Raw genomic sequence first — 26,528 nt, forward strand, 5'->3', positions numbered from 1 at the left:
AATAAGAACGTTTCTCAGTGTGAACATGAAATATCTTGTCTTTGCAGTCTATTCAAGTGAATATAAGTTGAAAAGGATTTGCAAATCATTGTATTCTCTTTTTATTGAGCATTCACACAACGTGACAACTTCACTGCTTTTGAGTTTTGTAAGTGTTTTTGCTCTGTTCCAGCATTTTGTTTTGTTTTCTTCATAGCCTGTCCAGTCAGAGCACTTCCCTGTTGCTCTCACTTTGTTTGTTTGTTTAAACATTAAATACCCTTTTTTATTGAACGCTGCCTACTCGTTTGTCTGCATTTAAAATCACCTTAACCTTCGTTGTCTCCACGACGCAACCTTGGCAAATACTTTATTTCTCCGTAAAAGCGTTTCAACTGCTTACTAGTTTAAAGACTGCGGCTGAGTAAAAACACAACAAGAGAGTTCCACTCATCAGCGTTCTTTAGCACAAAAGTTTCTGCAACTAGATACTTCTTTCTCTCCATTGTCAGGTTTGTTATAAAAAAAATATACAAGAAATACAACGTAAACAAGTCAGTGTAATGGCCGCTGAAATTGAGTATGAAATACAACGTTTTAAGAACACCCAAACTGTGTTCAACCAATCAGAGTACCACCCTGCGACTAAGAAATAAACTAGGTCTTGTGAACTTTGGGTTTTGGTGGAAACTCTGGGGCTATTTCACTGACCAGAGGACGGGAAGGTTCCTGCGGTGGAAAAGGGCCTTAAGTTCAGACCTGTGTAGGTAAATAATAAATGGGTTATACTTGTATAGCGCTTTTCTACCTTCAAGGTACTCAAAGCGCTTTGACACTATTTCCACATTTACACACACATTCACACACTGATGGCGGGAGCTGCCATGCAAGGCGCTAACCAGCAGCCATCAGGAGCAAGGGGTGAAGTGTCTTGCCCAAGGACACAACGGACATGACTAGGATGGTAGAAGGTGGGGATTGAACCCCAGTAACCAGCAACCCTCCGATTGCTGGCACGGTCACTCTACCAACTTCGCCACGCCGTCCCTGCACACTGCTCATGTTTTCTTCTCCCCCTGACATGAAGGTGTTCCTTGTGTCCTGCAGGCCACCACGGGGAAGTTCTCAGTGAAGGGTGTGCTGCAGACATCCAGCAGTGAAGTGCAAGACACAATGAAACGTCTTGGCTCCAACTTTGAGGATGGCGCTCACCTCCCGGCCGCCCTCGCCTGTCTTAGGAGTCCCACGGACAAAGGTGAGCTGAGAACCTGATTGGTGTGACAGTCCTCTTCTCATTTCCTGCCCATGCATTAGGAATTCCAACTCCAACATTCTTTTTTTCAGTCAAATTGCAATAATCCGAAAGTGAGCAGGACAAACGTGTCGGAGTAATTCACCAAAAACTTGGCTGTATCCAGCTTCATGGAACTTAAAGGAATTATAACCTGCCTTTAAAATGATTTTGTTGTCCGTCTTGAGAAATGCTAACTGTTGGCACTTCCTAAAGTTGTCACCTGAGAACTTCAAAAGATCGTGTCAAGCCTCTCATGAAGTTATCCAACCTCACAGTTCACAAGATTTGGGAGTAAAATTACAGCAAGATATAATGTTTCTACATCATGGGCCTGATGTACTAAAGGTTTGCATGCACTAAACCTGTGCAAACTTGATAGCACACAAAGATGATCTATTAAACTTGTGAGCAGAGGATTGTGTCTGTTTAGTGATCAGAACAAGTAGAACAATCCATTTATCGTGTCTGTCTTCATGAATATGGAGAAAATATGCTGACCATCAAAACTCTCACAACATCAGCGTTTTGAGAGCACAAGTAAATGTTTTATTTAGCACACGCAATGTGATTTATCAACACTCATCAGCATTTTGAGAGCACTATTTAGTGTTTCATTCAGCACAAGCACCGTGATTAATCAACACTAATTAGCGTTTTCAGAGCACTATTTAGTGTTTCATTCAGCACAAGCACTGTGATTTATCAACACTAATCAGCGTTTTGAGAACACTAGTAAGCGTTTATTTAGCACACACAATTTGATTTATCAACACTCGTCAGCGTTTTGAGAGCACAAGTGAGTGTTTTATTTAGCACACGCAATGTGATTGATCAACACTCATCAGCGTTTTAAGAGCACTATATAGCAAAGTGTAAAGTGTAAAGAAATAAAACGAAGGAAAATCATTCAAAAGAAGGAGCATCAATCCTCAAAAAAAAAACCTGCATTGCCGCAGCTTGATGTTTTTTTGTTTTGGGACGTACATGTCATACAACTTACGCTTGCAAGACGAGCCTGTGTCGCATGTTGCCGTGCTTGGGGGTGTGGTGGCAATGTCGAAAACACTGACGCCAAAGAGTGACAAGGCGTGTTCATGGGATTCAAACGTGTGTACGTTTGCAGGTCTGTTCAGAGTCGGGGGATCGGGATTGACCAGTAAAGTCCCAAAAATGGACTGGATGATTCATTCAGAATTTTCCCATGCTTTGCTTCTGATATTTCTGCATTTTAGTCATCTTTCTTCCCTTTGCTGAAATATCCTCTTTACAAGTTGTCTTATCCTTTTTGTGAAATGTGTTGTTTGTGACGTCATTCACACTCACCAGTCAATCAGGGAATTCCCAGGGTTGGGATCACTTACCATGAATTGATTTACTTGGACCCCAACTCAAACAAGTTGAAAACGTATTGGGGTGTTACCATTTAGTGGTCAATTGTACGGAATATGTACTATGCTGTGCAATCTACTAATAAAAGTTTCAATCAATCAAACTCGGAAGCAGTTTTTGGTTGGCATTCCTCCCCTTGGCTGGCATTTTTAGATGCTTTATTGACTCTTCAGTACGGTGCACATTGTTAAGTTTTATGCTTGTCACCAAGTTACATGGCACGTTTCCCATTCAATTAAATATCATCCTCTTCTTTCTTTTTAACTCAAAACAAAAAAATAGCAGAGAGACGACTTATATCTCACATTATTGGTAGGGCAGTGCACTCGTAAGTCCAGTGTTTAGGTACCACTGTCCTATATGTCAGGTGTGGCCCAACAGTTAATGGATTTTGTTGAGAAATTCACTGAAAGTGGATTTTGTCAAATGGTTCATAATTTGAAATGATTTTCTTTTTGTTTAGGTGGAATTTGGGCTGCACTAACTTCTTGTGTCTTTAAACCAAGGTGGAGATGTGACGCCTGACTCCCAGCAGCCCACAGTCAGCCATGGCCGCTTATTTTCCGCGTCAGTGGTTCCATATTCAGATGAAAACCGTCCTTACGTACGCACTGAGGAAATGTTTGACGCCTTCTCATTGGAGCCGAGTAATCCGTCGAGTACCCAAGCTTCACAGACATGCCCCGCCAGAACTGTCCATACACCACCTTCCTGCAAACTGTTACAGCCGCTGTCTTCCCCCACTATTCTGAAACGAAGCAAGAGTCATGAGTCACAGCTGGCCAATCGGATTGAAGAGCCTGCAAACCCAAAGTAGGTAGAAGCACTGCGTTCCTGCCTGTGTTTGGAGTGATTGTGTACAAAACCACACATTGACATCCCTCCTGCTCAGTAGAGACCACCAACAAAGTCACCCCTGATAACCCTAAAGATTTTTAATATCTTCTGGTGTCGTTAGGAAGTCCATCACTTTGCCCTTCTCACTTTGCAGACTGGAGTAGCTTTTCTTTTGAAGCCAACTCTAGTCATCCTGAGTGAAGATCAGATGTTATCTTTGACAGCTTCAGCAACCATCTTGGGTGTAGTTTGCCTCTTTTTCACCTAAAGACAACAATCTTTGAGTTTGGTGCATGTGGACCTGTGTGGTATGGGTTTCCACAACCCTTCAAAGTTCAGCGTAATTGATACACATCAGGCTGACGATGAATGAGGGAATGGTTTATTCTCAGTGATTCCATAAAAGAGACAGCACAGTGGAACAGGGGTTAGTGCCTGTGCCTCACAATAAGGTCCTGGGTTCGATCCCCGGGCTCTGGATCTGTGTGGGGTTTGCATGGTCTCCTCGGGTACTTTGGCTTCCTCCCACCTCCAAACATATGCACCTGGGGATAGGCCCCTCCACCTCCAAAGGCATGCACCTTGGGGTAGGTGATAGGTTGATTATCAACACTAAATGTTCCCTAGTGTGTGAATGTGAGTGTGAATGTTGTCTGTCTGTGTAGGCCCTGCCATGAGGTGGACAATTGTCCAGGTTCTACCCCGCCTTGCTTGTCCAATTTCTACCCTGCCTTCCTTGTCCACGGTGTACAAGGAAATGCAGCTGGGATAGGCTCCACCCCCCCTCGAGAGGGACAAGCTGTAGAAAATTGGTAGATGGATTCCATAAAAGAAATGAGTAAGATTTATTTTACAGTCCAAAGCAATCAGAAAACACAATGAGTAAACAACAAAGAGGCCTGAGTTTTACACAAAAAGTCAGTGAAGTTTTCCAAGAATTAAAAGCTTGTCCATACATATCCAGAAATGACATATATATTGCTCCATATGTGCCGATCAATTAAAGTTTATTTATATAGGCCTCTATCACAAATGCATCAAAAAGCCACAACCCTCAGATCTGAACCCACATCCGGGTAAGAAAAAAACCCAATGGAAACAATGAGAGACCTTGGGAGGGACCGCCAATGTGGGGTTAGAAACAGACCTGAAACAATTCTTGTGATGGAAAAGAACCTTGCGGAGCGTCATCCTTCATGGACTGGCCCCCAATCCTTATAAGACAATTTACAGAGGGCCATTATTTCTCTGGCCCTGACAAGCCTACCCCTGGACGCACCACCAACCAAACGACTCAGCAAGTGCCTTTTTCAGTCGCCTTGTGGTTAGTCGTCCTCCTTCAGAAGGACAGAACTGCAGGCATGTCTGCCATCAGATGGACCACACTAATGAAGGCCCAGCAATTGTTAAATTGACAATAGCTGCTCTGATTGTCTCCCCTGACCTGGCTGTGAGCTGGTCTACTGGACAACGGTGGACTACCACATACCACCTATGTGCTTTCGGTGGAAGGAAGGAACATTGTTTCTGATCATTTCCAATACATTTAGCAACATCATTCAATTATCACGATATCATGCATGTTAAAAAGCAATTGCAGTGGTAGTGATGCAACATTGTGATTCAAGGGACCCGGGTTCAAGTCCCGCTAGGAGTCCTTGTTATCTATGTTTTATTTCTTTAATGGTGATGAACATGTTCCACCCATTTTTCTGGGTATTGTTCCATAATGTTGACAGGTGTGCATATCACCTATGGGCTGTTTTGACTCAAACATGTTAGAAAGACACCCAACTACTGTTTCATCTGTGAAAAACAGCATATCATATTTAAGTTTGAAATGAAGATATTTTACTGCATTGTTGTCTAAATTTGGGTTAGTCAGAAAATGGACTCTTTCTGCTGTCAAATGCCCGTTTCTAGCAGTTGTTTGTCTGTGTAGGAGGAACAAGGCTTTGGCTGCTATTCAGCTCAATGGCGGTGGCAGCAGTGCAGAGGATTCAAACTCGTGGTCTTCCCGCACACACAGTCGTGTCCCTGCCTCAGCACCGTACACCAGAACTACTGCGCCGACCCAACTGGACAGTGAGTCTCGCTCCATTGACATCACATCCGTTTGCAGTGTCACACAGTGCTGATGTTTCACAGACCTGGCTGTGCAAAGGAGTTCACCTCATGCAGGGAGGCGAGATATTGATCTGCCTGCTAAACACAGGTTGGTACCACACCCACACTGCATTACGTGTCAGTACAATGTCCAGCTAGGAAAAGAAATAGCCATATTCTTTGGAAAAGATCAATTCTTGGCATTAGAGGTGTTACGCTGGCCATGACAACTGGGAAGAGTCCCAGGATGCAGACAAAGGGGGATTTCAATAGTTCTTTTACTGATAAACGCTACTCACAAGCAGTGTTCTGAAAATGACTTTTAAAAAGTAATCAATTGTAGTTACTCGTTACTTGACCAAAAAAAGTAATTGAATTACTGACGGAATTACTCTTTAATAAATGTAATCAATTACTAGGGAAAGTTAAAAAAACAAAACGTTACATATCTGGCATATGCATGAGAGAGATGTTTAATATAAGAAGACAGTGTGCGGAGTCTGTTCTTTTAAAAGGCGGGGCCTGTTGCCTACTGACGTGTGACATCATCGAGGGTTTCAACGGACATGTGTTTTTTAGCTTCAACAGTTAGCAGCACACTTTGTCGGCTCTGACGGCAGCTCTGTTAAATATTTTCTCCCTCTGCTAAATAAATAGATTGAATGTGCTTCCATGGCTGTCATATCTTCTTGTCAACAAACAGGGTATTGTTTGGATGGCAAGTTTGTCACTTCAGTCATTGATTTGTTGTTCAATATTCCCATGGTGTACATGTGCGTACAATACAATGTGATGTTGCCTGTTTCTATTTGATTTTAGATTAGTTTTAGTGTGATACTGCTTGTTGGTTTCTCGAGTAAAGGGATATTCCCTGCGTTAAATTTGCTGCACTTATGACCAGTGTTGGGTTAGTTACTGAAAACCAGTAACTAGTTACAGTTACTAGTTACTTTATTTCAAAAGTAACTCAGTTACTAACTCAGTTACTTACACCAAAAAGTAATGCGTTGCTGTGAAAAGTAACTATTTAGCTACTTCTTTTTTTTTTTAAGGCTCCCATTTATACCCTTTTGCCTTCATTTCAGTATTGTTATTGCACTGGAGTATTAATAATACAATCTGTTGATCAATTTCACATGCATTTGCATCACTCAACTCTGCTAAGCAATGTGCTCTACATACAACACACACACACAATGTGCTCTACATACAACACACAAAGACAAAGATATGTTTCAAAGGGCCAATTTGTTTCAGGCCAGAACAAATTGACAAAACTATTTGAAATAGCTGCAACATAACACACATAAGTAACAAACAGCATAATAACAACATAGCTGTAAAGCTGGCTTCACCCAAGGAAGGCACACATGACATGATTATATGTCATGTCACTATATACAGCACACATACTGCTATACACACGCCTAACCAGGCATTGTTTTCTCTCAAGGAATTGAATGGGTTCCATTTTTATAGTCTTTGGTATGACTCGACCGGGGTTTGAACTCACAACCTACCGATCTCAGGGCGGACACTTTAACCACTAGGCCACTGAGTAGGTGAGTACTGAAGCTCAGAACACTCTACGCATTTCCCCAGTTTTAGTTTAGAGATAAGGAAATATTGGCCTGGCCCACTAGGATCCCTCTTTATGTTTGTGAACTTTATAGTCTATACATTTAGAGTGATGTGATAATCAAACACTAGAAGTCTAGAATGAAAGAGTATATAGGAGAATTGACAGTGTGTGTATCTTCAGTGATAATGATGAGCATAGGCAGAGTTTGGATTGTTTTCTATAGCTTGCTTTCCATGTTTATGTACTCACTGTCCAGGTACGTGGAAAATGTTTTCCGTGCCATTTGCTGTTTGACGCCGTTATCATGCTAATTAGCTGCCTGAAAGCTGGTGCCTCCACTGTAGAAATAGCCTGCATGTCTTCTAGCACATACGCTGCAATGGCTCTATCAATGTTGTCCTGGCTAGCAGTCCCTCTGTTAAAATCCACCCGGTGAAGTGGCATCAGAGTCTGTGTCTCTCTTTACTACTTTCATCGAAGCATGTTGCTTTTGTAGGTGTTTCAGAAGATTTGAATTGCTGTTTTGGGCAGTAGATAGGATCTTTGATCCAAGACACAACATACATTTAACTAAAATGTTATTTTCTTTGTGCTCGACAAAAGAAAAGTAGTGAGAATATCTCCATGTTAAGAAACTCGACTTATTGCATGCTTTCTTCTATGCTGTCTTTTCTGATGATGTTCGAGGAATTTAAGATGCCTCTTTGGAGTTGTTGCAATAAGATATCTTTATGTTTTCTTAATGACTTAATTACTTTCTCTTCAAGATATGTACAGCACTTACTTGAAGCTGTCTTTTGATATGGCAGTTTGTTTATCTCTTTTTTTGCATCCACCATTTGATCTCATTGTGACGCCCGGGTATTACAAACACTGTTTCCATACGAGTTGGGAAATTGTGTTAGATGTAAATATAAACGGAATATAATGATTTGCAAATCCTTTTCAAGCCATATTCAATTGAATGCACTACAAAGACAACATATTTGATGTTCAAACTCATAAACTTTATTTTTTTTTTGCAAATAATAATTAACTTATAATTTCATGGCTGCAACACATGCCAAAGTAGTTGGGAAAGGGCATGTTCACCACTGTGTTACATCACCTTTTTTTTTTAACAATACACAATAAACGATTGGGAACTGAGGAAATTAATTGTTGAAGCTTTGAAAGTGGAATTCTTTCCCATTCTTGTTTTATGTAGAGCTTCAGTCGTTCAACAGTCCGGGGTCTTCGCTGTCGTATTTTACGCTTCATAATGCGCCACACATTTTCGATGGGAGACAGGTCTGGACTGCAGGCGAGCCAGGAAAGTACCCACACTCTTTTTTTACGAGGCCACGCTGTTGGATCACGTGCTGAATGTGGCTTGGCATTGTCTTGCTGAAATAAGCAGAGGCGTCCATGAAAAAGACGGCGCTTAATGGCAGCAAATGTTGTTCCAAAAGCTGTATGTACCTTTCAGCATTAATGGTGCCTTCACAGATGTGTAAGTTACCCATGTCTTGGGCACTAATGCACCCCCATACCATCACACATGCTGCCTTTTACACTTTGCGTCGATAACAGTCTGGATGGTTCGCTTCCCCTTTGGTCCGGATGACACGATGTCGAATATTTCCAAAAACAATTTGAAATGTGGACTTGTCAGACCACAGAACACTTTTCCACTTTGCATGAGTCCATCTTAGATGATCTCGGGCCCAGAGAAGTTTCTGGATGTTGTTGATAAATGGCTTTTGCTTTGCATAGTAGAGCTTTAACTTGCACTTACAGATGTAGCGACCAACTGTATTTAGTGACAGTGGTTTTCTGAAGTGTTCCTGAGCCCATGTGGTTATATCCTTTAGAGATTGATACAGTGCCGTCTGAGAGATGGAAGGTCACGGTCATTCAATGTTGGTTTCCGGCCATGCCGCTTACGTGGAGTGATTTCTCCACATTCTCTGAACCTTTTGATGATATTATGGACCGTAGATGTTGTTGTGCACTTTGAGAAACGTTGTTCTTAAACTGTTTGACTATTTGCTCACGCAGTTGTGGACAAAGGGGTGTACCTCGCCCCATCCTTTCTTGTGAAAGACTGAGCATTTTTTGGGAAGCTGTTTTTATACCCAATCATGGCACCCACCTGTTCCCAATTAGCCTGCACACCTGTGGGATGTTCCAAATAAGTCTTTGATGAGCATTCCTCAACTTTATCAGTATTTATTGCCACCTTTCCCAACTTCTTTGTCACGTGTTGCTGGCATCAAATTCTAAAGTTAATGATTATTTGCAAAAAAAAAAAATGTTTATGAGTTTGAACATCAAATATGTTGTCTTTGTAGCATATTCAACTGAATATGGGTTGAAAATGATTTTCAAATCATTGTATTCCGTTTATATTTACATCTAACACAATTTCCCAACTCATATGGAAACGGGGTTTGTAGAACTGATGCATCTGTTTGTTGTTGTTGTTGTTGTTGTTGCATGTGATTGTTCATGGACGTGCTTTCTTAGAGACTGTCATGCATTCAATTTGTTAAGATTTAGAGCGAGTCTATTTGCCTCAATTTGAGCTACGACTGAGTCTAGCTTTTTTTCAGTCTGCCAATATTATGCTGCTATCTGCATATATGAGGTTGTTGAACTCCGTAATCATTTAACATGGAGAAATGTAGATTTACACAAGTTGTGTTAGTCTTTTGGAGATATATCTGAAGTATAGGTTATTTTGATGTTTCTTCCCATTGCCAAAGTGTGGTAGAAGACCCATGTTGTCACCATCAAATGGAAACCACCTGGAAACTGCTGGTACACCAATGTCCCTGTCCACTTTGATTTCAGTCTTTGGTCATCATGGGCTGAGAGAGTGCAAACCAGGAGTGTTCCAAAAAACAACACCTTCAAGCCTAACTGTGAAATTGTTATGATGAGATGAGATGAGATGTCAAGCCATTCGTTTATCCCAGCTGACTTTGGGCGTTGAGACAGGCCACAGCCTCAACTGGTGGAATGAGACAAAATGTCATTATTATTCCATGAAGTAATTTTGAAACACTCAAGTTGAGGTTTTCAAAGCTAAAATCACAGTAACAACTGTCAGTATTGGTGAGGGTATCACATTGTCCAGGAGATGTTTTGCCATACAGTTAATAATAATAATATGATACACTTTATTTGTGTAGCACCTTTCATACAAAGTTAAAGTTAAGTTAAAGTGCCAATGATTGTCACACACACACTAGGTGTGGCGAAATTATTCTCTGCATTTGACTCATCACCCTTGATCACCCTCTGGGAGGTAAGGGGAGCGGTGAGCAGCAGCGGTGGCCGCGCCCCGGAATCATTTTGGTGATTCAACCACCAATTCCAACCCTTGATGCTGAGTACCAAGCAGGGAGGTAATGGGTCCCATTTTTATAGTCTTTGGTATGACTCGGCCAGGGTTTGAACTCACAACCTACCGATCTCAGGGCGGACACTCTAACCACTAGGCCACTGAGTAGGTGAAGAGAATTGCAGCTCAAAGTGCGTCACAGCAGTAAAATACATGATTAAGTAAAGACATGGTAAAAACAAGTGTAGACAATGTAAAATAAATGACAACAAATACAAATAAATTTAAAAGCAAAGTAGAAAACAAAAGGATCAGACAATAATAGTTACAATAATCACAGTGTGGAACAAGAAAGTCATGTAGGAAATAAAAGAGCATAAAATACAGGGTTCTGTCACGACTTGGTCCGGGGTGTTTGCTTTTCCAGGATGCAACGGAAAGTTGGCTCGTGCGAGACGGGAATGGAGGTACATGATTTATTTAATATATCAAAAAAGGAATAAATGAAAGCGCGCACAATGGCGGAGAATAAACTATGAAAAAACAAAAAGACTATAAACATGGAACCAAAACTTACTGTGACAAGGGACATGAAGCAGGATCATAGAGGAGTGTGCAGAAGCATTTATGGGGTGTGGTATGGGGTGTGAGGTCGTCAGAAAAACAAACTGAAAAACACTGAACTTAAATACTACAGACATGATTAACGAAAACAGGTGCGTGACTCAAGACGTGAAACAGGTGCGTGACGTGACAGGTGAAAACTAATGGTTGCTATGGTGACAAGACAAGGGAGTGAAAAGCCAGAAACTAAACAAAACATGACTTAAAACAAAACATGATTACACAAACATGACAGGTTCACTGTGAGCTGTGGGTCTCATTTACAGTACAATAATCACAGTATGGATGCAGAGAATAAGATATAGTGCAATTATACAAGTCAGAATAGCAAATTACAGTGAACTCAAAGTGCTTACAATAAAAGTAAAAATGTATTACAACCAACCGGTTTGTACCGATGGTACCGCAATGATATCAAATAAAAACAAAGTAGGAAGCAGTACGATAAGGCAGTGCCGAAGATAATGTAGACAATTATGCAGACAGTAATCCTTGTATAATAAAATAAAGGATCACTGTGAGCCGTAGGTCTCATTTACAGTACAGTAATAACAGCAATGTAGGAAATAAAAGGCACTGAATGGCAGGTTTCATTTACAGTACACTAATCACAGTGTGGATGCAGACATTTAAGAGCAATGTAGGAAATAAAAGGGTAATGCAGTGTGGGTGCAGCAAGTGCAAGGTGATAGTGTAGTGGTCAAAGGTGTAGTTAGCTGGCTTCCCTGATGTGCTTGAGTAAAGAGATAGGTTTTAAGCTGTCTTTTGAAGATCTCTATCGAGTTGGCTCCCCTGATATTTTTGGGCAGTGTGTTCCATAGTTTTGGGGCACAGTTGACAAAGGCTGCATCACTGATCCTCTTTTGACTATTTCTGGGAGCCTCTAATAACCCAGCAGCTGATGATAGTTGGTAGGTCAAAGTGGATGGAATCCTGAAGAAGGATGACTACCTCCAAATTTCCGTAAGTTCCTTCAAACCAATGGCTGGAAAGCTGGAACGTGGACTCATTTAGGTGTTCCAACAAGAAAATGATCCCAAACACACATCAATACGGGTTTTGGAATGGATGAAGAATACCAACATCGAGTTTCTGGAAAGACCTTCCCAAAGCCCAGACCTCAACCCTATTGAACATTCGTGTACTATGACTAAAAGCCAGGTCGATGCCAGGACACCGACCAAATTAACTGAACTCTACCTATTTTGTAAAAGAGAGAGGTCAAATATCCAGACAGAATTATGCCAAATGTGTATACGAAAAGAAAATTAAGGTATACTTAACCAAAGATTTGTGCGGGAGTATGTATATGATTTAACATGTATGAATAATCTAAACATGTACAAGGTTCGCTCAAATCTAGTTAAAAAAATAATACAAAATAATTTCACCCCGGAAAAAAATGGTGGCTATAAATAATCAAGCCCAAAAATGAGGGATGTCCCGATCAACATTTTGGCCTGCGATCCCAATCAGATTTTCTGGGATCAGATGTGATCGAATTTCGAGTTCCAATATGATACAATAGATCAGAGAACTGGACATGTTTAATAGCCAGTAAAGTAAACACAACGAATGAAACATAAACATTTAGATGATGTATCACATTTGTGGTATTGAATGCTACATACCATTGTTTAAACAAAAGAAACTGGCTTAAGCACAAAAAAGATAAATATCGGCATCTTGACCAAAAATGTTGACAGTGAACACATCCAAAAAAAGAATGAATGGGAAAGGCTGGCATGGAATTCCATCAGTGTAGACGTGATTCTTGTCTCTCCTTTCAGGTTTTCAACCAAGTCTTGGCTCTCCCAGACATGCCAGGTGTGTGGCAGGAACATGATGTTTGGGCTGAAGTGTAAACACTGCAAGTAAGACATTCAATAGTCACTCTTCTTCCCTTTGAAGATTGTCATTCGTCCTTCCATTTTTCTCTCTACAGGTTCAAGTGCCACAACAAATGTACCAAGGGTGCTCCGTCTTGTCGGATATTATTTCCCACATGTAAGCACTGTTCATAAGCAGGGAAATGTCCAATATGTGATACAATCATCTGATACAATAATTCATTAGTATGGTGGTACTTTGTTACATACGTCCAACCCTAACTGACACAAGTGTATACAATAGAATACTTCTTGTGTGCGTTGATCATCTTCATGTTGCATCTGACATGTAGTGCCAAGGAGGCACAGAATACTTCTTGTGTGCGTTGACCATCTTCATGTTGCATCTGACATGTAGTGCCAAGGATGCAAAGAATACTTCTTGTGTGCGTTGACCATCTTCATGTTGCGTCTGACATGTAGTGCCAAGGATGCACAGAATACTTCTTGTGTGCGTTGACCATCTTCATGTTGCATCTGACATGTAGTGCCAAGGATGCAAAGAATACTTCTTGTGTGCGTTGACCATCTTCATGTTGCATCTGACATGTAGTGCCAAGGATGCACAGAATACTTCTTGTGTGCGTTGACCATCTTCATGTTGCGTCGGACTTGTAGTGCCAAGGAGACACAGAATACTCCTTGTGTGCGTTGACCATCTTCATGTTGCATCTGACATGTAGTGCCAAGAGCAGAATCCGTACCTTCAGATATCAATAATGGAATGGATCTCGCAGCCAAACTCCCTCTTCAGTTTACCACTCTACCCAAGGCCAAAGGAGTACGTATTCTTTGTGTTGCCTTCCCAAGATGTGGGGTAAGTAAGAGGATGACACCAATAGTGTGTGTGTGTTCCCGCAGGAGCCGGCTGTCACTCCAGTCCAGCTGGACTCCAGCAGTAACCCATCATCAGCCACCTCCTCCACACCTTCCTCCCCAGCACCTTCCCAGCAGAGTAACCCAGCCAGCGTCAGCGCCACACCCCCACTGAACACACCACCTGCGGGGTCCCGGCATGGCAGCTTTCACTTCCCAGGTCAGCCCGCTGGACTCACTGACAAATGTCTTTGTGTTGTTTGCTAGCAGGCTCCTTTCACAACAATGACAACCATGTTCATTCTTCTTCTATTTGGTATTGAGTTCATTAGAGTTTGCTGCTGCTGCTTGTTGCTTTCCTTAGTAAAAAGTTACTTCCTGTTTTGAACTTGCTGTGCTTCTGTCGCTGTTTTAATAATAATAGAGTTGGTTTGTATTGCACTTCATATTTCAAAAGCAAATGTCAAAGTGTTAAAACAAATGTTTTGGGGAGTATCTGTTTTGTTGACATATAACCACATCTAAAGTAGCGTGCTATATTACATCAAAAGTTTCAGTATCGACGTTGTAGCATACATAAAAGTGATGAATTACTAGTAAGAGTAATGGTGTAAGTAACGCTGTTAGCATTGAACAGTTATTTGGAACACTGGTGGATGATGGGCAAATAAATCCACCTTTGCTTGAAGGTAATTAAGAACAAAATAAACAGAAAAAATGATTGCTAGTTAAGGCAGTTTATGGACTACATTTAATTAACTTATGGGCAAGAAGTACATGTTTTCTCTGACAGCATATGGAGAAATGGTTTTAAGATTTCATGACATGGCTAATGGTTGGAATATTTGAGTTGAAAATACAATGCAATTAGAATAAGATACTATCTGCTATGACTGATAAGTGTAATTCAAAAATCATATTATTTTGTCTTCTCCAATTATCAGCGAGACAAACTACAAGCATTCTGTGGCGTATTTGTTCAATCAGTGAAGGCCATGTTCTCAATTCATGGAAAATGACAAAAATGCTTCCATTTGTAAAAAAAACAAAGCTAATGATATTTGAGGAAGTTGAAGACAAAGATGATCATTGATGTTTACACGAGCACAGACACACTTTGCAGCTAACAGTCCTGACTGTTGTACACAATATTGTTTAGTCACTTTCTGATTGGAGGCTCAAACAGATTGGTCCAAAATGTTTTGAGGGCATGGTGTATCTTCATTTTAGCTCGACTTTTGCAACTTTCTTGGTGTTGAATATCAACTTATGGCTTCAGTGACTCAGCTATTAATTGAATGAAGAGTTATGGAAGAAAAAGACAAGAACTTTTACTGCTACTTCAGTTCAATACACTGTCCTGTGGTGTTCCACAGGGTAGCGGCCTCTTCACAGCAAATTTGTCAATTATGTTTTCAAAAGAGCTCAGATTTGTACAAATTGATCCAACTGTAAAGAGAATTGTTTCAATTGTATGCTTCAACATCAATTGCCAATGGTTTTAAATGAGGCCCAAAATAGCAAGCACTTAGTCATAATCAGCTCCTGAAAAAGTAAATGGATGGCTTCATTTGAAAAGCTGTCCGTAATCTTCAACTTTCCTTCTGTCAAGCAGATGAATGAAGCTACGTCTGATTATTATCCAATGATTTAGTTTGTTTGAAGTAATACAGCGGCTTGAATGTCAAAAGTGTACACAAAGAAGATCCTATTTCTTCATGAACACTGATGTCAACATCAAGTCCTTTCTTCAACAGATACTGCAGACTCCGTGTCGACTGGTGGTCAGCAGTCCGACAGCTCCAATGACTCTGGGTAGAAAGGAAACACAAACGTCGTGCTACAAACGTTAGGACGTCCGTGTAATGTTTTCTTGTTTTCTTTCTTCGTCCGTCAGAGAATCTCAGTCAGCCGTTACTCAGATACAGGTAAAAGGACAGGTGAGTAGCAGCAGTCCATTTCACACTTGTACCTGTGACTGACACAATATTCATTCTGTATAATAATCAGTAAGTGACAGTCAGTGGAGAATGACTTCAAGTGCCTCATACTGAACAAATAAACACCGTCACTTCCTGACGGTGGTGAGCGACATCCGTCTTTCTTTCCAGGGTGCTCCTAGGGATTCTAGGCCCTCACTGTTTGTGGTGGTTTTAGGAGCAGGACCAAAAGGCAGCGGTTGAGTATCCGGCTGACTTTGATGAAGACGGGCTGGATGATCTGCCCTCTTCAGTCCACCGCCGTGGGACCGCTGGACGTTGGAGGCGGGGCATCAATGGTAAAGCCAGTCAGACCAGCGTCTACCTGCGGGAATGGGACATCCCGTATGAGGAACTGCAGCTAGGAGAGCTTATAGGCAAGGTGAAGTAAAACACTCTTTTTGATGTTTTTTTGATTGGGAAATATTTGGTATTAACAAAAAAAGTGTTTTAAATTAATTGTCAGGGCAAAATAAGTAGAACAAAGACTGTCATACCATTTCTCAGCAGTGTCATTAAATATGTAAATTAAAACATCTTCAATGCTTAAATGGAATACCACGTAGGACGGAGAATTGTCACTCAATCATCTTTTTTGCAGGACAATCTCCTTCCTCAGAGCCATGACTCTGCTAATTGGCATCAACGTACAAAATATAGCTTTGCGTCCGCAGAATGATTTCCTTCTTGATAAATCACTAATTCTTGCATGTTCTAAATGATTATATTTGTATCCCCTACAAGCAGTATTGGTTGTTTAAAGAGGAACTGCACTTTTTTTGGAAATGTGCCTATCGTTCACAATCATTATGAAAGACATGATGACGGATGGATTTTTTTTAATACATCTTAATATTAAATAAACGTAAATAAAAGTCCGCTTACAATTAAGCCAATGGGACCTCTTCTATTCCACTCATAAAATCCATTTAGTAACCGTTGAAAAAGTGCCAACAATACTCCTTTTGGTGACTTGAATATTAACAAGTATTAGTGATATTGTTATTATACATATTAACACATTTTAGTGATATTGTTATTATAGATAACAAGTATTAGTCATATTGTAATTATAAATATTAACAAATATTAGTGATATTGTTATTATAGATATTAACAAGTATTAGTCATATTGTTATTATATTATATTTGTTACATTTGAAATATTTTAGATCTAAGTGTTGTAGTAGTAGATCACACAACTCTCATCAGTCGCTTGCAACAATCGTTCAGGTCATACTTATCCGGTATAGCTTGGTTGGTAGAGTGGCCGTGCCAGCAACTTGAGGGTTGCAGGTTTGATCCCCGCTTCCGCCATCCTAGTCACTGCCGTTGTGTCCTTGGGCAAGACACTTGACCCACCTGCTCCCAGTGCCACCCACACTGCTTTAAATGGAACTTAGATATTGGCTTTCACTATGTAAAGTGCTTTGAGTCACTAGAGAAAAAGCGCTATATAAATATCTTTCACTTCACTTCACTACTTGGCAAACATAACTTTGAAGGTCCAAATTGGTGATTGTGTGTTCTTCCTTGTCCTGTGGTGTCCCTCAGGTTTTGAACCTTGGACCAATCCTGTTTTCAGTGTACGTCACAAGTTTAAACAATATGATAGATCCTATCATCATACGCAAATCTATGTCCCTCCAAAAAAGATAAGTGAAACATGTTTAAAATAACTTTTTTAATTGTCTTGAGGACATACAAGTATGGTTGGCGGTAAACTTTCTAAACTTAAATGAGAACAAGATGGAAAAAAATGTATTTGGCGGAAAAGTAGAACAGAATGCTCCCCGGTGACCTGGACCCCCTGATGCCTTATTTAAAACCCACAGTCCCAAATCTTGGTTTTAGGTTGGACAATGATTTGAAATTGGATCAGTAGATTAACTCCGTTGTTCGATCCAGTTTTTATCATCTAAACTTTTAGCTAAAATGATCTTTTTGGACTTTGAGTGTTTTTATTTCATCACTCCCTCCATGTTGGAATGAAGCAGGCCTCAATCGCTGCTGCTTTCCTTTGAACTGGCACTAAAACATTTTAGCATCCCTTCACTGCTCCCAGGTCATTTAAAATGTTGATGTTTTTAAAGCTCTTTGCACCACAATATATGTCAGACATTATAAAAAGTTTCACCCCCTCAAAGCTGATCAGTTTCTTCTTGTCGTCCCAAAGATCTGCATAAAATCCAGAGGGGGTCGTGCATTTTCTGCTGTGGCTCCAAAACTTTGGAACGATTTCCTTTGTGCTATTCGGACCCTCCCTCTATAATGACTTTTAAATCCGATTTTGAAACATATTTGTACTCCTTGGCTTTTAAATCAGCATGTAAGTTGTGTGATTTTAGTCGCTTTTATTTCTGTTGCTATATTGATTCACTTTTGAGTTCCTTGTTTTTTACAATTGTGTCTCCTTAGTGTTGTCTAAATGTGTGTCTAAGTCGTGTGCAGCACTTTGTGAAACTTGTACTGACGGCAACAGTACCTCGTGTTCCTGTGTCTGCTGTAGATCTTCATCCACTTCAACGTTATCATGGTCACTCATCCTTTTGACAGCTTGGAGAAGAATGTTGTGAGGAAAACCTTGAGTGTGACTTCTGTTCTCTAGGGTCGTTGGGGGAAGGTGTATCGGGGTCGCTGGCACGGCGAGGTGGCCATTCGTCTTGTGGAGATTGATGGCAACAACGAGGAGCACCTGAAGCTGTTTAAGGAGGAGGTGATGAACTACAGGCAGACCAGACATGAGAATGTCATCCTGTTCATGGGTGCCTGCATGGCCCCGCCCCACCTTGCCATTGTCACCAGGTAGACGCCTCTGAGAACTAAAAAACCTACACACCCCTCAGATATTTACAACCAACCAACAATAGGAATTTTTCTAGGATGTAATTATGGTGCTCTTAATGGAAATAACTCCTACCTTGACTCAATCGTCTCGATTCAAATGAATGGAAATGCCTTTCATTCGTTCCAGGCCACCCGGTAAACAACACCATTTTAACATGAAACATGGTTTTTCATAAGAAAAACTACATTCCGATTACAAATATTGTTTATAAAACAATAAAATAGAATATAAGTAAATCAACAACCTGATCAACTCTATGCCAAGGAGATGTGTTGCACTGCGTGAGGCAAATGGTGGTCACACCAGATACTGACTTCTTCTCGGACCCCCCCCCAATAAAGAAAAAGTGCACATTTTAGATTTGCTTTTTGTTGTGAGCAGCCTAAGGCACACCTGTGCAATAATCATGCTGTTTCGTCAGCATCTTGATATGCCACACCTGTGAAGTGGGATGGATTATCTTGGCAAAGAAGTAATGCTCACTTACACAGATTTAGACACATTTGTCAACAACATTTGAGAGGAATAGGTATTTTGTGTATATAGTCAAAGTTTGACATCTTTGACTTCAACTCATGAAAAATTTATATTTTTTATTCAATATGTATATATATATATATATATATATATATACACACACAATGTATAGAACTGTATAAATATATACAGTTCAGAAGTTAGTATACTTATATAAATATTACATACATGTGTAATGTAATCAAATAAGCATCTAAATAAATATATTAAAATCATTAACTTCAGTTGTTTTTTTATTATTATTTATTCCAACTGTGTGTTGTCTCAGACTAATATGTGATTACGTTACCAGCTGTTTTACATCTCATCTGTGACTGCAATTCTTTAAGTCTGCAAATGAATTGAATACCAAATTGAAGAAGGAGCAAACATGTAAGAATATAGTACTAACTGCACTAAAGCCATATTTTTCAGGGTAATCGTAATATGAATGGGCGCACACACAAACACACATCACAAATGTGCATACACAAATAAAGTTTGAATAGATTGTTGAAATATGACAAAATAAGTATTTGTACATTTGTAATAAAAATGATGTCTTAAAGATGTGCCATATGTTTTGCTGTGTGTGTGACAAAAAACATTTTCAGGGATGCATCATTCTTTTTTGCAGTTTCTGTAAAGGTGTGACTTTATACTCTCTTGTAAGAGAAAGGGGTCATTTGTTGGATCTTAATAACACCAGACAGATTGCACAAGAGATTGTGAAGGTAAGAAGCATCAAACTGCAGAATAGAGATTGTGTTAAATATGATTTGTCTATTTGACATTTATTCTACAGGGCATGGGCTACCTGCATGCTAAAGGAATAATTCACAAAGACCTGAAGTCCAAGAATGTATTCTATGACTCCAACAGAGTGGTTCTAACAGACTTTGGCCTAATCGGGATGTCTGGGGTGGTACAGGAGCGTAGGTAAGAACACACATGATGATACCAACCAATCAATGTGTGCCTTGCTTATTGTCTTCCTAAATGTTTGTAGGATTAGAGTCATCAACGTCTTAAGGATACCCCGAGGCTGGATCCACTATCTGTCGCCAGAGATTGTTCGCAAATTGAGCCCAGAGATTGACGAAGACCAGCTGCCGTTCTCCAAAGCTGCAGATGTTTACGCGTTTGGGTATTGTTGTTATTCTGATAGGAGTTTGATTGATAAAGGAATGTGATCATCAAGAAAACATTCTATATTTGATAAATGTCTATGCTAATTATTGCAGGTACGCTGACACTGAACTCACAGTGTGACTAACAAACATTTAGTCCTGATGTACAGCTCCATCACGGAGTTATACAGCTCGCTTGAAAAGATGACTCATAACTGTAGAAAATAGGACAATGGCTTTATTATAAAACTGCCTGAGGGAAAGGTGCAACTCTCAGTTTTTTGGGGGCACTTTTAACATGGCCTTTGGGGCACCTGCTGACCCCAGAGCGATTGGGGGCAGCTATGATGAATTTATACATACACGGTCTTTATTACAGATGGGTTACTGGAAGTGAGCCAACAAATTTGATGGAAGCAATTTAAGGCTAATCTTTTCCAGCCAATGGCCTGCTCCAATCTCTGGATCCAACTTGAATAACACATATTACGATGCAACACAGAATTGAGTCATGTCTGTTTGACAAGAAACTTGGTCAAAAGACTGTCAAACATGCACAAATACAAGATCTACAGCTGCATGCAAGATTGCACGTGCTCAGGTCTGGATAAGAAAGTAACAATTATAGTACACCAAATGTGTAGTGCATATGTTACACAAATATCTTTTCAAATCCCATTGTAGTCAAAAGGGGAACACAAACAAGCAGTTTATGTGAAATAAAACAGAAGTTGAAAAGGTAAGTCTAAACCAAATGATTATTTTAAACATGAACTTCTGTAGAGTTTTTTCAGAGTGTCAGTGAGTTGTGGTAACCTCAAGGTGTCAGGAACGGCTCGGTAAACCCATGGTAAACCTTTGGGTTGGTCATGAGCCTATAATAGAATAGAGTAGACTTCATTGTCATTTGGCTCTTTTCATTTGGTTCCTGTGACTTCTAGTCCCTGGAACGTTTGGTTCCTGTAGAAGTGTGGGGTTTGTGTTTCAAGTTCAGGTAGTTTCTACAAATCAGGCTCATGACATTTGGAGGAGTGGTTTACTATATTTCTACACCGACACAATGTAAATTAACACACTATAGTAGGTCACACTTTGTTCATGAAATAGAAAGCAATACACAAAACAATATGACTTAAGTCAGACTTTTGTCTGCAATGTCCTACAGTCAGAAAGTCATCCTCTCAGTAAATAATTAATTCATGAGGGTCAGGGGATTCCTTTTGGTCAATTTCAGCTGCAAATAACAATATATCAATAATACATGTCAGTGTTTATCTTTAATTAACAATATATAAATAATAAATGTCAGTGTTTATCTGCAAATAACAATATATAAATAATAAATGTCAGTGTTTATCTGTAAATAACAATATATAAGTAATTAATGTCAGTGTTTATCTGCAAATAACAATATATCAATAATAAATGTCAATGTTTATCTGTAAATAACAATATATACATAATTAATGTAAGTGTTTATATGTAAATAACATCCATCCATTCATCCATCCATTTTCTACCGCTTATTCCTTTCGGGGTCGCGGGGGGGGGGGGGCTGGAACCTATCTCAGCTACAATCGGGCGGAAGGCGGTGTACACCCTGGACAAGTCACCACCTCATCGCAGGGCCAACGCAGATAGACAGACAACATTCACACTCACATTCACACACTAGAGCCAATTTAGTGTTGCCAATCAACCTATCCCCAGGTGCATGTCTTTGGAGGTGGGAGGGGCCTATCCCCAGGTGCATGTCTTTGGAGGTGAGAGGGGCCTATCCCCAGGTGCATGTTTTTGGAAGTGGGAGGGGCCTATCCCCAGCTGCATGTCTTTGGAAGAAGCCGGAGTACCCGGAGGGAACCCACGCAGTCACGGGGAGAACATGCAAACTCCACACAGAAAGATCCCAAGCCCGGGATTGAACTCAGGACTACTCAGGACGTTCATATTGTGAGGCAGACACACTAACCCCTCTTCCACCGTGCTGCCCATGTAAATAACAATATATAAATAATAAATGTCAGTGTTTATCTGCAAACAATATATAAATAATACATGTCAGTGTTTATCTCATGACAACACAGATACAACAGCTTTAGTGTTAGCTTGTTAGCATTAGCATTCCATTGACTTGGGCTTAGGCTAATAACTACACAAATATATTGTCACTGACTACTTTTACAACATGTAACAAAGTAAATCGTTAATATTTGATGTTATTTACCTTCCTTCCACTCGTCTGCTGCCTCCCTTATTTCACATTTATCTAACAAAGTCAGAGTAGTAAGCAGATGAGGTCCTTGCTTCGAATCTGGCTTCATACTCCACCATAAATACGGTTAAAAGAATCCATCAATTTCTGGTATCAAAAAGAGGTTTGTCGTCCATGAACTTGAATATTGTGTTTGATTGGTAGAATGCGCTAACAATAACGTGTATCTGGAGTACGGAAGAGGGCTCAACACACATCTCTGAGGAGAGCCAATGCTGAGAAGGTTTGAGTAGAGTGGTACCCATTTTCCCTCACTGAGGGTGGTTTGTGAGGAAGTCTTTGATCCAGTAGAAGGTGGAGCTCAGAGAGTTTTGAAATAATATTCAAAATTATGATATTGAAGACTGACCTGTAGTCCACAAAGAAGGTCCTTATGTTGCTCCCCCTATTCTTCAGGTGACTCAGCGCCGTGTCGGAGCAATGGCGTCCTCCTTCCATTTATAAGCAAAGGTGTGGGATTTTAAATAGTTTGACAGAATTTCCCACATGTTCCTCGGGACAAGTTGCTGGAATCCTTTCATGACTACAGACACAAGAGCTATGGGTTTTTAGTATTCTTAGCTATTCTACCAGTGATACACTGCTGTTGGTGGTGGATGGGGTCTGTCCTCTGTAGTTGGCCAAGGCTTGTACCCCTCTACATCTGCCCACGGTAGTTGTCCTCTAGGTGGTTGTTAGGTGTGGGTGTATGGAACAGACTTGAGTGGGTGAATCAGAGGGAGAGACTTGTTTTGAGCATTTAGAAGTTATTTGGGTATGGCGGAGCATGTCCATAAATGCATTGGGTTGTGAGGAGGGAACCCTTGTACTCAATCCTGGTAGAAACAGGAAGCCAGGGGAGTGAGTGAAGGGAGTGAGTAATCTGTTCATTTGTGCACACACTCATCAGTATCCTTGCTACAGAGTTTTGGATGCATTGCAGGCTTTTGCTGAGGAGTTTGATATTGTGTTCTGTTACCTTTGCTATTCATACAACACAGTAGTAGGGAAATAAAATAGAGACAATAAGATAAGCAATTGAATACAATAAGCAATACAACTAATACAAGCACCAAGTAGGACCACTATGATAACATATGAACAAAGGGAATGCTGGCAATTGGTAATGATTTGGTCTGCAGAGGGTTTCTGACACTAACCCTAACCAGGATGGCTTGGTTTTGGAGCTGTTGAGTTGGAGAAAGCTGTGTTCCAGCCATACCTTGATCTCTAGACAGGTTGTAAGTATTGACAGAGATGATGGTGATGATGAAGAAGGGGTTGCAGCTGTGGCATTGACATATAGTTGTGTGTTGTGTGATGGGGGCCGAGGACGGAGTTAATTTGGTACACCACAAGTGACTGTGTGTGGCTTTGATTTACAGTGACTCAGGGAAATGTATTCTGTTTGTTTTGTGTGGTAAGACTGGAACCAACAGAGGGTTGTGTCAGTGTGTCCAGTGGTGAAGTTGAGCAGATAGGTCCACAAGGAAGAGAAGGGAGGGAGAGCCTGCGTCCAATGACATCAGGAGTTCATTTGTGAATCTTACAAGCGCTGTTACAGAACTGTGGGCGAATGATTCTGCTCTGTGGGTATTCGAATTCTTGCTGGTTGGTAGGGGATCAAATACATATTTACAATCAACACTAAATCATTTAGAACTTTGAATGTTTTCTTCTTGAGTTAGGGTTAGGGTTAGGGTCATGTGTCTGCTACACGAACCCTGCCATAGAAAGTGTAGATTGGAAGGAGATGAGAGGATAAAAAAATGTTCCCCCACAATGTGTGATGATAATGAAGAAACACTAACTACACTAATTGTTTGTACAGAAAATACAATTCTGTGTTTGCAATGATCCCAAAGATTGTATTTTAATTGACTTCATGTTTTCTTTGCAGCACAATCTGGCATGAGCTGCATTTCAGAAAGTGGCCAATGACCAGCCAGCCCATGGAAGCTAAAATCTGGTTAGTGGGCAGCAGCGAGGGCATCAAGAAGGTGCTGGAAGATTCCACTCTGGGCAAGGAAGTTACGGTGAGTCTAAAACTAAGACTTTTGACATCGTTTTTTTAAATAAACTTTGACCTCCGAATTTTTTTTACATTGCCTTTCATGTGTATATCCTTATGCTTAATACGCATTCTTACGACCTTTTTTGCCCAAACCTTGCAGGCCCCTGTGTTTTCTTATCCTTGTAATTTTTTGAGATTAATACATCGTTTCTCTATAAAGCGTAATGAATTAATGAATGGATTAGACCAATACATCAAGCAAAGTACTACTATGATCCAGTTTCTTCAACTGTTCAAAGTGTTTTCAAAGAAGAAGAATCCTGATTGACTACTTGGACCTTATCGGCAAATGAAAATCTCACACATCTCATTATTTCAATGACATCTTGCCTGACTAATATTTTATATATTTGTATCATTATTATTTATCTATTTGTTTGTGTCACAGATTGAGCACAGGAAGTAAAAACAACAACAAAGTGCTAGCAATTGCTATGAAACAGATATAGGGTAGGAATAAATAAGTTATTGTTTCTTCCTACTCCTTTTCAGACATGTTATAACGAGGAACTAGGAATATGTGCCGCACCATGTTGTGACTGTCTGTCTCCTCAATAAAATAATTCCATAACCATAGGAATTAAATAAAGAATGAAAGAAATACAGGAATTCTGACTGTCATAATAAGTGTTTGTTGCTGCAAGCAGTCATACCTGGAGTTGATTTGTAAGCTTAAAAATAATTTACAGGTGCTTTTCCATCATCTATTTTTTGTGGTTCCACAACAGGAGATCCTTTCTGCCTGCTGGTCCTTTGCAATATCGCACAGGCCAACCTTCACACAACTAGCTGAGCTACTGGACAAGCTACCAAAACTGAACCGCCGGCTGTCCCACCCTGGACACTTCTAGAGCTTGACCAAGTATCACAGAAGATGACCGTTCATAATCCTGAAGGACCCAATTGACACCCTAATGATACTGATATTCAAGAAAGGAGTATGCAACCTGTCATGTATATATATATATATATATATATATATATATATATATATATATATATATATATATATATATATATATATATATATATATTAGGGATGTGGGAAAAAAAAGATTTGAATTCGAATCGCGATTCTCACATTGTGCGATTCAGAATCGATTCTTATTTTTAAAAAATCGATTTGTATTTTATTTATTTTTAATTATTATTTTTTTAAATATATTTTTAATTTTTTTTTTTTTTTTTATTGTTTATTAATCAATCCAACAAAACAATACACAGCAATACCATAACAATGCAATCCAATTCCAAAAGCAAACCCGACCCAGCAACATTCAGAAGTGCAATAAACAGAGCAATTGAGAGGAGACAAAAACACGACACAGAACAAACCAAAAGTACTGAAACAAAAATGAATATTATCAACAGTATCAATATTAGTTACAATTTCAACATAGCAGTGATTAAAAATCCCTCATTGACATTATCATTAAACATTTATAAAAATAAAAAAAAGAACAATAGTGTCACAGTGGCTTACACTTGCATCACATCTCATAAGCTTGACAACACACTGTGTCCAATATTTTCACAAAGATAAAATAAGTCATATTTTTGGTTCATTTAATAGTTAAAACAAATTTACATTATTGCAATCAGTTGATAAAGCATAGTCCTTTACAATTACAAAAACTTTTTACAAAAATCTACTACTCTGCTCACATGTCAGCAGACTGGGGTAGATCCTGCTGAAATCATATGTATTGAATGAATAGAGAATTGTTTTGAATCGAGAATCGTGTTGAATTGAAATAAATAAATCGATTTTGAATCGAATCGTGACCCCAAGAATCAATATTGAATCAAATCTTGGGACACCCAACGATTCACAGCCCTAATATATATATTATATAATATAAAGATAATATAAATATATATATAAT

The 26,528-nt window shown here is 39.8% G+C and overlaps 1 protein-coding gene across 1 annotated transcript in view; it reads left to right on the forward strand.

Annotated features, from left to right (window-relative positions):
- LOC133579712 (kinase suppressor of Ras 1-like) overlaps nt 1–25,624 on the forward strand; it is a 38,571-nt gene extending 12,947 nt beyond the window's left edge. Inside the window, exons 3-19 of the mRNA XM_072911973.1 lie at nt 1,087–1,234; nt 3,169–3,475; nt 5,442–5,584; nt 5,648–5,714; nt 12,930–13,013; nt 13,085–13,146; nt 13,712–13,809; nt 13,890–14,064; nt 15,602–15,659; nt 15,742–15,784; nt 16,002–16,205; nt 18,432–18,628; nt 19,825–19,921; nt 19,993–20,126; nt 20,197–20,334; nt 24,469–24,604; nt 25,371–25,624. Of these exons, the coding sequence (XP_072768074.1) occupies nt 1,087–1,234; nt 3,169–3,475; nt 5,442–5,584; nt 5,648–5,714; nt 12,930–13,013; nt 13,085–13,146; nt 13,712–13,809; nt 13,890–14,064; nt 15,602–15,659; nt 15,742–15,784; nt 16,002–16,205; nt 18,432–18,628; nt 19,825–19,921; nt 19,993–20,126; nt 20,197–20,334; nt 24,469–24,604; nt 25,371–25,493 (2,214 nt within the window). The 3' untranslated portion in view covers nt 25,494–25,624. The remainder of the gene's footprint in view (nt 1–1,086; nt 1,235–3,168; nt 3,476–5,441; nt 5,585–5,647; nt 5,715–12,929; nt 13,014–13,084; nt 13,147–13,711; nt 13,810–13,889; nt 14,065–15,601; nt 15,660–15,741; nt 15,785–16,001; nt 16,206–18,431; nt 18,629–19,824; nt 19,922–19,992; nt 20,127–20,196; nt 20,335–24,468; nt 24,605–25,370) is intronic.
- The last annotated feature ends 904 nt before the right edge of the window (nt 25,625–26,528 follow it).

Source organism: Nerophis lumbriciformis, linkage group LG30, assembly GCF_033978685.3.
Source record: "Nerophis lumbriciformis linkage group LG30, RoL_Nlum_v2.1, whole genome shotgun sequence".
In the NCBI taxonomy this organism is placed as follows: Eukaryota; Metazoa; Chordata; class Actinopteri; order Syngnathiformes; family Syngnathidae; genus Nerophis; species Nerophis lumbriciformis.